Consider the following 15,117-nt stretch of genomic DNA (forward strand, 5'->3'; position numbering starts at 1 on the left):
TATAAGAATACTTTGCTCCCATGAACGCAACTCCTTTACAAGCTGTTGAATTCAAAGTGGGCTGAATGCTTTCTCTTGAGCCCAGTGACCTTGTTTTACTTTAATTGGCGCCGCTTCCCGATAGCGAGGGAAAATAACAAGTGACCCCCCCCAGCAACATGGAAGCACAAAACTGCGGCTGTGATTTTAGACGTGCCATTTTCCTGTTGAGAGATTTTGCAGCTTCTTGCCCTATAAGCTGGCTTAATGAAGCGAGATCGCACAGAGGCCCTCTTCTGTGCGTAAGAAGGATGGAAAATCAAGGAAGAAGTTAAGTGTGCGTGGGTGAGAATGACAGAAAGAGAGAGAGTAGAGAGATGGATAAAAGATTGAAAAAGATCATTTAGGCAGAAAGACGGAATGAATAAAGAAAGAATGGAACAGAAAGCTAGTCGTCCTCTTGCTCGTATTTGCCTCTGGAACCCTCAAAGCCTGGGAATCAGGGTCGTAGGCCGTGTTAAATTACCAAATACACTTTTAATGAAAGAAAGCCTAATCTGGATTGGTTTTATTAATAGAATGTTCCCCTGGGCTAAGTGGAGGAGGAGGGAAGGGGCCAAAGACTTTCAAGTGGAATAATTAAGACCCTCCGCTCCCCTCTCTTCCTCTTCTTAATTAAGACGAACATGCAGGCTCTTGATACAGTATGTGTTGCTGGAGCTGAACAAGGTGAAACAGTCAATGCAGTCACTTAACTGTGTGTGGAGGTGGAATCTTGAGAGTGTGAACTCCTTAAGACCTTGGACAGGATATGGGGCTCACTTATATTTTCCTCTCAACCGCAGTGAGCTGTTCTTATGTGTGTACAAACGAGGGTTTAAGATGTGCTGTGTTTTCTCCGTTATGTGTTGGCAGTTCCCGAAGACCTGTCCCTGGAGGAGAGGGATGAGCTGTCAAACATCCGACGCAGGAAGAGAGAGCTGCTGGATGATATTGAGGTGTGTTTTTTTGGCATATAGCCTACAGTACGCATCGCTACTGTACATAACTCAGCTTTAGCTTTGGCAGCAGTGTAACTCTGATGGTAGTCGTGTTCTTCTTGATAAACATCATGTACTGCTATTGAAAGCAGATCACTTAATCTGGTAGAGAAATAAAAAAACGTACAGTATATTATTTGTGTTGTAATTTCTCATTTTAGTTATAATCTTTGACCTTTGAAGTTCTTTTTTTGCTCATGAACTGCAGCTCTGTAGCCCTATTTGCAATGCAAATGGGCCTACAGTACATTTGTGCGAACCTAATTTGCTCACAAGAGGTGATACATTTGCAATGTGAAAACAAGTATTTTCTCTATTCCGCAATGAAAAGGAATCGACTGTGACATGTCTCACTCTCTTCTCTCAGAGGTTGAAGTTTGAGATCGCGGAGGTCATGACGGAGATCGAGCAGCTGACGTGTGTTGGAGAAAGGTGAGTCATCACCGGATTGGAAATGATTTGTCACACCGTTGACTTGCACCAATGCCGTTTGTGCATTTTTATGTTTACATCTCTGCTATATCAGTGAAAGGAAGAATAAAGGCAGAGCTGTTGCATTGCATTTGATGTACAGGCAAACCTATTAAAAGAGGCCACAAGGTGTGGATCATAGCTCATTCACCTAGAAACATGTAACACCAGAGCCAGAGCTAAAACAGTCCTTAGGAGATTGTGGTTGTATGGATATTTTACATACATATTTGACCTATTATTTATACATTTAGTTTAACAATATATTTTTGTTAATTTTAAAGGCAGTATGGTGTCCTGAAGTTTATTTATGTACTTGTAATATCCTGTGTGCTGTATTAGAGCTCTCTTCACAGTGGAAGCAATACATGTATTGTGAGGGGTAAACTTAGCCCTTGTTCTTGGCTTACAGGAGGCAAAGATGTTCTCAATCTAAAAATATTACCAGACTTGGAAAGAAAACAACAACACGCATTCATAAATAGCCAGCGCCAGAGTTATGGCTCTCATCGACCCATTGTCCTTATCTTTAGTCCCATTTGGGATTTGCATGTCAGGTCGGAGAGACGTCAAAGATTACAAAGGTGTTTTTCTGTTTTAGATGAGGCTGGCACATAGACATACATGGACAGGATGTGACTTTATATGATGAGCCATATGGGGTCCTTCTGCCTACCTGGCTGTTTGTATACTAGATCAAATATTGACAAGTTATTACAGGTATTGTTTGGCTAAATGTTAACGGCGCCGCTCCATACAACAGCCTGTCTGCAGCTGCATATAGCAAACATTGACAGATATGTTGTACATCATATGTGACAAGAATCAATCCAGCATGTTATTTCACTCACATATCATCTTGTGTTCACAGTGTGTCATGTTTGTCACACAGGTCATGTCTGCTTTGTCCCCCCTCTGTCAATTTATCACCTGCACACACGCACGCACACACACACACGCACACAAACACACACACGCACACACACACACACACACACACACACACACACACACACACACACGCACGCACGCACACACACATACACATTTGAAGTCTGTGGATGACAGAGTTTTTGTTGAGTCTGTCTGCATGCATAGGTTTTTAAGAACAGTGCACTTATGATGTTTAGTACAGGCTGGAGCTGAAGTTCAGTTGCAACCATAAATAAAGTATATTGTTTTGTTCGACCCTCAGGTACTTGACAGTTTGTTATTTTATTGTACATGTGGAGTAAACTACTAAAGCCTTCATTGTCTGTTTCTGTGTTGCAGTAAAACATCCCAGAGAAACAAACAGATCGCCATGGGCAGGAAGAAATTTAACATGGATCCAAAGAAGGTATATAAACCTCCAGCACCTTTGTTGCCTTGAAAGGTTTAGATTTTTTTTTGTTCACCCGAAACTGGCGTGGAAGAGCGTTCCATTCTCATACCGTGAAAAGAAACCCCTGTCATTTCCATTTGCTCCCCACACCAGGGAATCCAGTTCCTGCTAGAGAACGACCTCCTCCAGCACACTCCCGAAGACGTCTCCCAGTTCCTCTACAAAGGCGAGGGCCTCAACAAGACCGCCATCGGGGACTACTTGGGCGAGCGGTGAGGCAGAGCATCCATCACCCAGAAAGTCCTCCTTACATGAGATTCATGCGCCCCCTGAGTTTAGAGAAGGATATTATAGGCAGCGTTTTTCTTCAATTTTTTTATTTTTTTTTCATTACTGACCCCCCCCCCCCCCACACATAAACCTTTGAGTCAGTGTCGGGGTCTTGTCATAGTCCACCCCATGTACCTGCTATTAAAAGGGCCATGCAGCTCCTCACGTTACGGGCCCAGACTGTGGGATAATGAAGAATAAATGGAAGTCCTGGGAAGTTGAAGTGAGATGGATGGCGTTACCCGAAGGTCAGACTAGAGGGCGAGCAAAAAGACAAAATACATTGAACCAAAAACCAGGGAATGGGGGGATGCAAGCGAGTGCACTTCAAAGGTTTAGTGTCCAGAATTTATTAGGCACAAAACCCACAGCTCTGCTATGTCCATCTTGATTTATCATTCAGCTGTGTTTCGTTTTAGTTTGAGTATGTGCAACACATATCCTGAGAAAATCATGAAATGCACATGCTTTACATAATATATGGTATTACTTTATAGTGATCGTCAGTGTTATTATTACATACCTAGTAAGTCTGTGTAGCTCACCATGACCCTCAGTTGGTTAAACACAAAGCAATGACTCAACCTTTAGTCAGTTCCAAATATAACATAGATTTGACTCTTCGAACGCTCAGTGTACTACTGTACTTCATTCATTCTGACATAATATATTCACTATTGAACAGGAAGTCATGCAGTAATGTTGCTTAGTTTTATTGGAGGACTACAGTATACTCGATCGAGGCAGATACCAGTATCATTATTTGAGAGTTAAAACAATCTGACCATGATACGTATATGGACCATAAGTATTTTTTTTCTTTTTTTATATTATATAAATAACACAAGAAAAGTTTTTTATATGTTCCCCAGTTCGGCTGACAGCATTGACTATATATCTGTAGATATGTCGGCCTGGCCAATTAATTGATCTAGCTCTGCACAATACACAGAATAAGTCTGCGTAGTTAGCATGTAAATCGAAGGGGGAAAATAAGCATCCCAGGCACGCTGCATTCTGTGATTGACAGGTGATTTTTGAGAAGTGTAGAGCCGAAACACCAATGAGGGACTAGCACCATTAGGTAGTATGCTGCAATTGTGTTTTATACTAAAGACATTATGTTACTTACTATAATTACAGCACTCTCTTGACTTTTGCTTTTTCCTTACTTTTTCTATTTGTGTGTTCACCATGTAAACAATATAGTATTATTTCTAACTGTGAAAAGCACAAAGCATTTTTTTTGGTTAAAGACACGATTTTCTAAAGAGAGCATGTTCTCTTCTGGCAAAAGCATCATTCAACCAGGTTCTTGATTAAATACAGAATTTCTGGTGTTGATTTTTTTCGAAGCGGACATACATTATATCGTAAGAAAATTCTTAAACTGTAAGATAAATGCTGCACTAATCCTAAACCACTCACCTTGACGACATCCTATATTATCTTACCCGAGTACAGGAGCTGAAATGATTCGCACAGAATAGCTAAAACAATGAATCCCCCCCCCCCCACACACACACACACACACACATACATACACATTGTAAATAGGGCTGGAGGTTGGGGATGTGGACTCTGGGGACTCCTCTCGTTGGCAATAGGCTTTGTTCGCGGGGGATCATCAAAGAGGCCACGTACCCAGTGGAAATCACACTAAACACAAGCTGAGTCTTTTACACTCAGTCATTATCACTAATTGAGCTTATGCAAGGAGCAGGGACCTATAATTACATGCTGAGCGGAGAGAGGGAGATGAAGACATGGAAAGGTGGGAAAAAATAGCTAGAAGCAGGATAGATGGAGGAAGATGGATACAGACAATGACGCCATTAGACCTATTCTTCCTTTATAATATGGCTTTGTTTCTCGCATACAATAACCTCAATGTTGTCACACTGAGACAGGTATATATGCAATTTTCCTCATGCATATTTCAGCAGGGATCCACATTCAAGTGTCATTGTAGAAGCAATAACCTCATAACCCTCACAGGAGAGGATTCATTTAATTTGGCTGCAGACGCCAGAATAGGGTACAGTACAGTCACAGACACTCAGTGGTGAAGTAAAGCTCCCCCAGGTCATCGTCCAAATAATCCAAGAATGTTATTGAAATGAAAGTTTGTTGTTCATTTCCTGTAAGCCAACTCTATCTGTGCGTTCTCCAATTTTCCATAAAACCTGCTAAGTCTGAAAAGTCCTGGCTTCATTTGAACAACACACAATGCAAAGACAATATGGGATGAGGATCCCAGTCCCAGACCCTGGTGTACAACAAACATGATCAGAGGAGACGCGACCGCAGCCTCAGAGCGGCTGTTGACTTTTCCTCCAAAAAAACCTCTCCGACGGTCAAACAAACCCTTTGACAAAATGTGAGCCTGCGTGGGTTTTTTGGTTTTTATCTGCTTTTCATTAGTCAAACACACAGTATTGTTCCTCCCCTCGGGGTGGAGAAACACTAAGCATCAGCCAGCTGTTAAAATTGCCTCCAGACGCCGCGCTTCAGTGTCCAGCATGACTAAGGGCCCAAACATGACAGGAATGTTGAGAAAACAGGAATTCAGGTCGAGAAATGCTTTCATGGAGGAAATGTGTTTTTCCACCCACAATGTTGTCTGAGTTCACAGTATGTTAAATCTTCTCTGAGGTGTTTTGAAAATCTCCTGGAAATAATATTGGAAAATCTGATTTTTTACTCAATATTTTTCTTTTTTTTCACCAGGGATGACTTCAACCTCAAGGTGTTGGCGGCTTTCGTGGAGCTGCATGAGTTTGCAGACCTCAACCTCGTCCAAGCTCTACGGTCAGCAGCATCAAAAACTAAATGATTGGGCAAAAAACAAAACGTCCTCAGCCTGACCAACCCCCCTGTGACATGACAAACTCTTCACATCAATTCTCTCCCTCTACTTGTAGGCAGTTCCTGTGGAGTTTCCGGTTGCCAGGTGAAGCCCAGAAGATCGACCGTATGATGGAGGCGTTTGCCTCGCGGTACTGCCAGTGCAACCCCGGAGTCTTCCAGTCCACAGGTCAGACACAAAGCAGAGTGTAACCCAGTGGTTCTATTTAATTCATCACTTTTATTTAATAAAATACATTTGAATATTTACTGTATTCACATGCTATTTCTAACTGTTAATACTTTTCCCTCCTCCCCAGTTTTCATACACTCTCAATCGACACAGTGCTAATATTACAGCTGATTCAATGCAGATGTTAGGCAAATTCTAACTTCAGTTTTTCAAAATGAATTGAGCTAATGTTTCCACTTACCCCTTGGGAACTGCAAAAGCAGCCCTGGTTGGGGATCTTTCAAATTAGTGTATACACAAGTGTGAAAACCAATATGCTGGACAAAGCCAATTCACCAACAAGCAGTGAGGCTAATGGGTCAACAAAAGTAGCACCCGAGGGGACTAGGTTGCACTGAGTGATGGATTTTTTTAATGCATTTCAGCCATTAGGCCAAAAGAGTTACTGTAACTAAAGATCAATGAGGATTAACCAGATTATGGGAACCATGGATCACAGTTCAGTGCAGTTGATGAGTTCAGAGCAAACAACCAGCAACAAACAAGGAGCATCCATTATTGAGGAAGACTCAACCTGGAACAGTGATACATGCTTTTGTGATAAACAAAACCTATAGAGCTACAACAGTCAGTGAATAATTAAAGAAGTTATAGAGCACAAGGTTGGGAGCAGATTGTTGGGAGTGTATGTGGTCCCATGGAGGGAATACACCAAGTTATGTGAATTCAGTTGACAGATTACCTGCTCATGTATAATTTTAGCAAATTCAATTGCTGTTAAATAAATAGTAATGTGTGTTGATAAAGCTACACATAAGGCTATTTTCTGTTTTTTATTTTATTTTTCTATTTATTTTTATTTTAAGATTTGTGCTATACAGATAGTAAAACAATTTAGCATTGAAGCTTTAATTGTGTACAACTTGTAACTCTTTCTAGATGAAGCGTTTCTCAGATACTGATTTTGACCTTGTCACTGTTGGAACTTTCACATCCACATAGTGCACGTTTCTCTGGATTGTTATCAGTTTGATGAATAAAACGTTTGTTTTTTATATAACGGGGGACGGGGCCCATAAAGTCTCATACGCCATCTGTGCATAGGCAGGCCTACCTTATGTGTTTGTGTGTGTGTGTGTGTGTGTGTGTGTGTGTGTGTGTGTGTGTGTGTGTGTGTGTGTGTGTGTGTGTGTGTGTGTGTGTGACAGTTGTGGGTGCAGGGTGTAGCACGATGTGTAGTGGTAATCACCAGGGCATGAGCAACACGTTTTTCTCCATGCTTCATCACCCTCATCAATTGTTTGATCACGCTGACAGTCCTCTCTGGCAGTTACGGACACCCATCGCCCCATAGTACACACTGTGTGTAAAGCTCCTCTCTCTTTTTTTTCCCCCATAGAGAATGTGTGTTAGTAGGCAGACAATACTGTAGACAGCGTAGGACAGCCAGGACTAAAGTGTGTCAGTGAGAGGAGACAGACAGAGGGGAATGAATGATTCATTTACAGGCAGCCACTGGCCCGTGAGTGTCTGAACATTAACACACAGTGGAGTAACTAAAGGCCGGCCCTCCCCCTTGCTTGTTCCCGCGCTCGTACCTCACACACTCTCACGCGCAAACACACACACACACACACACACACACACACACACGCACACACACACACACGCACACAAAAACTGATGCACTAGGAAAATAGAGAGCGTGAGAGACTTAACCACTATGTTTTTTTCTGTGTCTGTAGCACTTAAAAGCATTTAAATGGATCACAAAAAAAATATGCATTTAGAAGAATTAAGGCTCACTTCCCTAATCCCCTGTGCTACAAATACAGTATGTGTAAGGTAAAATGGAAACAAAAAAGGTCATGAGAAACAAATGATCACAATATGCTGATGACATTCTGGTATATGTGATACCACACATACTTCAAAGTATTTGGTTCTGTATCTTGAAATAGAAACAAAATAAAAACAAAGTACGTGACATGACATAGTAAACTACTACAGGAATAATGGCACATGTGTCCCACAGTTGGTATTGTTGGACACTTTAAGTCATTACTTGTTCCTTCTATGCTGAATATGTATTTTGATTTGCACAAGTTATTTTTGCAACTATCTGATCTGATTTATATCTACTCTATGCCGTATGCTGTAGACATATAGATGTAGATTGCGTGTTAATGCCAGGTGTAAATGGGCTTTCTAATGCCAGAGATAGACTTTTGTAACACATTTGATTGCCCTTTTTAGATACCTGCTACGTGCTGTCATTCGCTATCATCATGCTGAACACCAGCCTACATAACCCTAACGTCAGAGACAAGCCCCCTGTGGAGCGCTTCATCTCCATGAACAGAGGCATCAATGAAGGAGGAGATCTGCCAGAGGAGCTGCTCAGGGTGAGGATATGTCGTCAGTGATGAGTGTGTGTGTGTGTGTGTGTGTGTGTGTGTGTGTGTGTGTGTGTGTGTGTGTGTGTGTGTGTGTGTGTGTGTGTGTGTGTGAGTGTGTGTGTGTGTGTGTGTGTGTGTTTTTGTGTATACATGATGATTGATCTCTGTGACCATTCTGTCACAGCTACTCAATACCAGTGAGGCCTGGCTACCTTTTTTTTTAATGAATAGTTTCCCTCCCCCCTGTCTGCAGAACCTTTACGACAGCATCAAAAATGAGCCCTTCAAAATCCCGGAGGACGACGGGAATGATCTGACGCACACATTCTTCAACCCTGACAGAGAAGGCTGGCTACTAAAGCTTGGTATGTGTGTTGACAGTAATGAGAAGCTCTACCTGTTCTATGTTGGCTAATGTCAGTAGTTCCTCTAAATCACATAGGTGAGCGGTTCTTTGGTGATGGGCTTTCAGGTGGCCATGTTGGAGGTCGACAGTTTTAGGGCAACAGTGGCTGAAAATAGTTGTTGCCTAGCATTGTCCTAGTAGCTGCATTGTTTCAATAGGAAACGATGCTGACCAATTTCATGAGCTTATGCTAACACAAATTTCACCCATGAACATTCTTTACGTTTATGGACTGGTCAAACCAGTGTATAAAATGAAATACAATAGTAACATTTCAGTGAAACTACTATTAATAGATTCACTGAATTAATTATTTTATATATTTGTTTGCAGTGTTGAACAGTCAGAATTTGAGTCTCTTAGCCCAATGGCTAATAGCTAAAAGAAAGCTAACACTGTGGTACAACATAGGGATGACCCCCAATGGGGAGACACCAGAATCAACACCACATTCAAATATTGAAAGAATGGAAGACAAATGGTGCTGGCATTTTAAACGATAGGTTACACAACGCACTTAGACCCCTTCTTGCTACTTAGCTGGATAATGAAGGTGTTAATGCTAACACAGCTGACTCCTCTTAAGAAACAGGTAATAGTCTTAGTGCATGGATGATTTGTTATGTTAGTAGCAACAGTAAATAGCGCTACTAAAAACTAATTTAGTGAGCTCAATATCTATTTTCCTATTTTTGCCCAAAAAATGTCCCACCTTCATGACGGGTCTAGAACGGCTTGCTAGGAGAACTGCAGAGTGCCTCTCAGAGTGTCCTCACCCTTTGTTTGACCTATCGAGTACTCTGCCCTACTCGTCACCTCTTATTTAAAGCATGCTCCTTTTTTTGCGATTACACTTTCAACTTCAACTTTTGTGCTTGTCGTGTGTCTTTCAAAATGGTTTGTGTTTTTGTTTTCTGTTCTTTTCATCCTGTTCTGTGATGGCTGTTCCTTCCTAAATCTCTGTATTAGGAGGTAGGTAACGCTCCTTCCTCCATCCTCCCGGTTCATCACACAGTGCCCTCATGCTGGCATTGGCTGCTGTTATCTTTTTAGTGCACTGAGCCCCCGCCACTGAACATGCTTTAAGTGGCTTATGTATCAGAGCCGTTATTGGGCATAATAAGAACAGCATCATGTGATGATGGGTAATTTAATCCAGAGGTGAGGCGTGTTGGAGGTCGCTTAACTCTCTAGATCTGCATGGGGATTGGCTGCCTTCCTCTGGTGGCTCTGAAGGAGGGTTGGCGACGCACAGGGCTTGTCTCAATTGGTGCACATTCAAGCAGCGAGATACCTTACCATAAAAGACCATGCAAGAGTCCACTTTATTTAAAGTGTTTTAAATCCCTTATTTAAAAGTTGAAATGAATGGGAATACTTTTAACAAACTGTCTATAGACTGTTGTTGCGGTGCATGTGAGGTTTCCAATGTAGTGGACAAATATTGGTTATTATTTCACATTCAAGTTCACAGAATGTTGGGAAATGCATTTTGCTTTTCTGCGGAAACTTAGATCAGCAAATTGATTCAAATTTCATGTCTTTATGGTAAGAATGAGGGTACATGAGATGCAAGAGCGGTATCATAGTTCTCAGCTAACATTTTCTATCGGCTTTTTCTGTCACCACAAAATTTGATCGAACAACCCCTTTAAAGAATAGCAAGACGACCAAAGGCCTCAATCAAATACTTAAAAAGAAAACTGTTTTAGGCTTTGGATTTGTTTTCCAAGTAACGTAATGTACGTGCATTTCTCTGACATGAATGAGTTCTTCCTCAAAGGGTTCCTCGTAGATTCCCTGAAACAAACAGCCATGGGTCAGCTGAACAGGTCACCTCATGCTCTGTACCATTAGAGAGTGCCCTGCGTGTCATACAGCTTCCCTGTAGCTATCTGCCAGAACATATAGTCATGCTCCAGCTTTAGCGAATGGGATGCTTGAGTCTGTGCCGTGGGAATGCGTCTCTACCTACCGCTGTGTGACTCGTCATGCAGCGATTTAAGGGCCTATTTTCAGCAGAATCCATCTCTCTCTCTCTCTCTTTTGTCTTCTATTCCACCAGCTGCACATGCCACATCACTTCAAGTCCAACTTTTTCCCATGAGTAAATTCCATGCTTATTTTAGCTCCATCAATAGAGTCCCTGCTTAATGAGAGTTTTTTTTTTTTAATGAAGCAATTTGCTGTCCTGTCCAATATGGGTTATTGCTGCACGACTATGAGGCTGTGAAGCTCCATAAAGCTCTCATGACACCACGCTGTTGACCAGGAATGAGCCTGCTGCTGCTATGCCTGAATTCATCACCATGTAGTGTGAACAGCATGTCATAAAAATAATTCACTTCTTCAGACATTCTGACAGTATCTTTTTGCAAGGCCTACTATATCCAGAGGGGGTCAGGCACAAACACAGCCCCTTTGTTCGTAAAAAGAAAAAAAATCTAATTGTATTAAGTGTTCAGAATGTAAATTGACAAAGACACCAGCTAATCAATAATCTGATTAGATTGATGACCAGACAGCGTGCAGCTATTCTGCATGTGAGGAATTCAAATTAATTTAACAAATAGCCTTTGGACTAAATTACACCCTTGGTAAACATTTGCAGCACGTTCGATAATATAAAAATTTAACCTTCTGACATTTATTCGCTTTATCTCTCAAAGTGAATGATAGTACGCAAAACAGTCTAAGAATCCATAGTAAACGTTGGGGTTTTTGAGGATGAAATTAAACATATGGCAAACCGTGGTTGAAATGCTATAGACAGCCATCTTTGTTTGCTGACTGTCGGAGCAGTAACAACCTATATTTCATATTGACCCCAAAAAAAACTGGACCATATTTGACGTGCTCGATCCATTTGGGTCAGTAAAATGCAGTGTGGATGGAAGCAAACATTGCTCATATATAATGTAGATGTGGGGTTTTACTGCAGCTGAGTGTATAGAATAAGGAAAATATGGGTCAAGTGAACATTACATATTGATTACATCAGTAACGGCCGCTCTGTGCTCATTCTGTGAAGTCAGCAAACGTGTTATTATGGTGCACATATTGCAGACTGTTCCTTGACATCATTATGCCACATACTTTGTCTTGATTACAAAGGAAAAAATCGCTCATTGCATCGCTGATGCTGTAATTAAAAGAATATCCAATAATCCCAGTAATCTACTTTTATGTAATGGTGGAGGCAGATGGAGAGATTGTGTCTGTGTCTCTCATGTCCTTATGTTCTTCCTACATTCAGATGCTTAACTGGACTCCCACTTGAGGTGTCACGTGCATGTGGTGGTGGTGTAGGTCTAACAAGTCTGGAAACAGTTTGCACAGGCTTCCCCCTGCACGGCCCTCAGGCATCCCTCTCTTGAGACTGGGAGGGGGTGGGGGGTGGGAGGGGGGGGTTGTTGCTGGAGGGAGTATGCAGCCTCTGATTGAGCCTAATAACACATAGAGCTGATGATCACAACCAGATGTGGCACGTGGAGCCGGGGTCTCCTGCAGGTTAGCCTCTACATGTCACCTCTGTGGTTTTCAACTCAAATATATATTTTTTCTCTCCCTGCAGGCGGCCGGGTGAAGACATGGAAGAGACGGTGGTTCATCCTGACCGACAACTGCCTTTATTACTTTGAATACACAACAGTGAGTAGATGGATTTATATTTATTTGCTTACTTGCTATTTTTTGATGAGAGTTAGATGAGGAGATTGATACCAATCTGAAATCTGTAACCTAAATATAAAGCTACCTATGCAGGGAATACTTCTTTGCCTGCTCCAAGCCATGAAATTAAAAAGCAAAAAGTGTTGTTTTTACACTTCAGTGTTTGCATGTTTGTTGTGTACATTTTCTAGTCTTTATGCTAAACTAAGCTTACAGGCTACTGGCTGTTGCTTCAGACATGAGATCGGTATCAATCTCCTAATTTATATAAAATAGTTCTTTAAGAATCTCACTAAATGTGTAAAAGTGTAATCTGTGTCTCCCCTACATACTTTAACACACACACACACACACACACACACACACACACACACACACACACACACACACACACACACACACACACACACACACACACAATTAAAGCCAGAGGTCTTTGCCCTCAGGCTTTGTCTACCTAAATGGATCCCACTCCAGCAATTAACATGGGGCATCATGGGAAACATCTGCATGGTCTACACACCACACATCTGGCCCCAGCTAATCCCCCCAGCCAAGAGCCTCCCCCAGCCTGTCACCCCACGCTTCACCCCAGCACCTCCCATTCCTTTTTCTAAGAACTCCCCTTAAAACACACACATGCACCAATCCACCAGCAGCAGACTGCATTGGGGGCACGCACACAGCCAGCTGTGAGCAGCTGTCCCAGGGCATTTCCTTCCCCTGCTGTGTCCCCTCATTAGTAGGAAGATGACAAGCGTGGGGCTGTTCCTCAAGGTCCCCCCCAAAACACACACACACACGCACACACACACACACACACACACACACACACACCCCTCACATCTGGCCCCGCAGACAGAATCGCTGGAGGATGCAGAGTGTAGGGTTACGTCTCCCTCGGGTGCTGTCCCTTATGTGACCAGGATGAATAAAAACCTCCTGTGTGCTTTAATCACCACCTTGATTTTTACTGTGATGCTGTCAGACTCAATATAATTTAAACACAATAGTAAACACACTTAGTGGAAATTAAAGGCATGTAGCCACAACAAAGTGCTCCAATTTGGTGAAATTCCTATGTTTTAAATAATGGAATAAGAAATCAAATGGATAGAATAGTGACTGTTGTTTGCTTTGTAGTGAAATCAATAATTTCAAACACATTTTAAACGCCAAATGCAAATATATATATATATATATATATATTTTGCTTCTCCTATGTGCATTTCCGTATATCTGATCAAGAGTCTAGCAGCTGAACATGCAAACATCAGCAGCCCCTCCGTCATGACAAGCCGATTTTCTCCTTTTCCTGGATTCCATCTGAGTCTTTGGGAAAGACACATGTACACACTGAATAAGTCATGCGTTGTTTGTGTATGTTTGTGTGTTTTTCTTTTAGGATAAAGAGCCTCGTGGGATCATTCCTCTGGAGAACCTCAGCATCAGAGAAGTGGACGAGCCCAGGAAACCTGTAAGGAGCATGTCACACTCACACTCCCCTGTCCCTTTCAATACCTTCTTCTTCTGCTTTAAAGTTCATGCGGCAAAAACATTCACTTTCTCCTCACATGTCTCAACCCAGAATTGTTTTGAGCTCTACAACCCGGGCCACAAAGGTCAGGTGATCAAGGCCTGCAAGACGGAGGCGGACGGGCGGGTCGTCGAGGGCAACCACGTGGTGTACAGGATATCAGCCCCCACGACGGAGGAGAAGGAGGAGTGGATCAAATCCATCAAGTAAGAACGCGTTGTGTCGCTGTGGATCCATTTACACTGAGAGGGCACTTAGCCAACGCCCGCGCTCTGCTCCCATGTGGCACTTTCTCATGTCTGACCTTGACTGTGAGACCCCGACACACACACACACACACACACACACACACACACACAAAAAGAGAGAGGGAGAGAGAGCTGTGAACTTAATCATACCAGCACACACACACACACACACCCTGGTGACTAAACTTGACTCCGTTTCTCACACTTCCACACAGATAACACTCAGAGGTGATTTCAGCTCTGCTGGATAAGCTCACTTCCCTTTGATTAGCAAGCAAGCAAACACACACACATACACACACACACTTACCTACTCTCTCTTGGAAGTGCTCTAGCAGCCTTGATACTCCTTATTTGTCATGTCCAAATGGTGCCGCCTTGTTAACGGGGAAGGTGAGTGGAGGTGCAGCGGGTAATTGATCAGCTCGCTGTTTATCATCCACTCAGCTGCAGCTTCACTGGCAAAATGTGATCAATATGGCAGCAGAAATCCTGTTAGGCAGTCCTCCCATGCTCGGCTGATGTTTATAAAACCCACTTAGCATTGACATACGTATATCCAATTAATAAAAAAAATTTTACTGCTTAGTTACTGGAAATCTTGTCCGGGCGAGGCCGTGCCACATACAGTTGGAGCGATTGAAACGAGGGGAGGCGTGGTCATTTGTCTC

General features: G+C 42.4%; 1 protein-coding gene across 1 annotated transcript in view; it reads left to right on the forward strand.

Moving 5' to 3' along the window:
• LOC307267317 (cytohesin-3-like) overlaps nt 1–15,117 on the forward strand; it is a 29,518-nt gene that overhangs the window by 11,801 nt on the left and 2,600 nt on the right. Inside the window, exons 2-12 of the mRNA XM_080049608.1 lie at nt 895–977; nt 1,387–1,451; nt 2,763–2,829; nt 2,968–3,086; nt 5,875–5,955; nt 6,069–6,181; nt 8,441–8,589; nt 8,837–8,948; nt 12,564–12,640; nt 14,067–14,138; nt 14,250–14,404. Of these exons, the coding sequence (XP_079905734.1) occupies nt 895–977; nt 1,387–1,451; nt 2,763–2,829; nt 2,968–3,086; nt 5,875–5,955; nt 6,069–6,181; nt 8,441–8,589; nt 8,837–8,948; nt 12,564–12,640; nt 14,067–14,138; nt 14,250–14,404 (1,093 nt within the window). The remainder of the gene's footprint in view (nt 1–894; nt 978–1,386; nt 1,452–2,762; nt 2,830–2,967; nt 3,087–5,874; nt 5,956–6,068; nt 6,182–8,440; nt 8,590–8,836; nt 8,949–12,563; nt 12,641–14,066; nt 14,139–14,249; nt 14,405–15,117) is intronic.

The sequence above is a fragment of the Ammodytes marinus genome (assembly GCF_949987685.1).
Source record: "Ammodytes marinus genome assembly, chromosome: 20".
NCBI classification, from domain to species: Eukaryota; Metazoa; Chordata; class Actinopteri; order Uranoscopiformes; family Ammodytidae; genus Ammodytes; species Ammodytes marinus.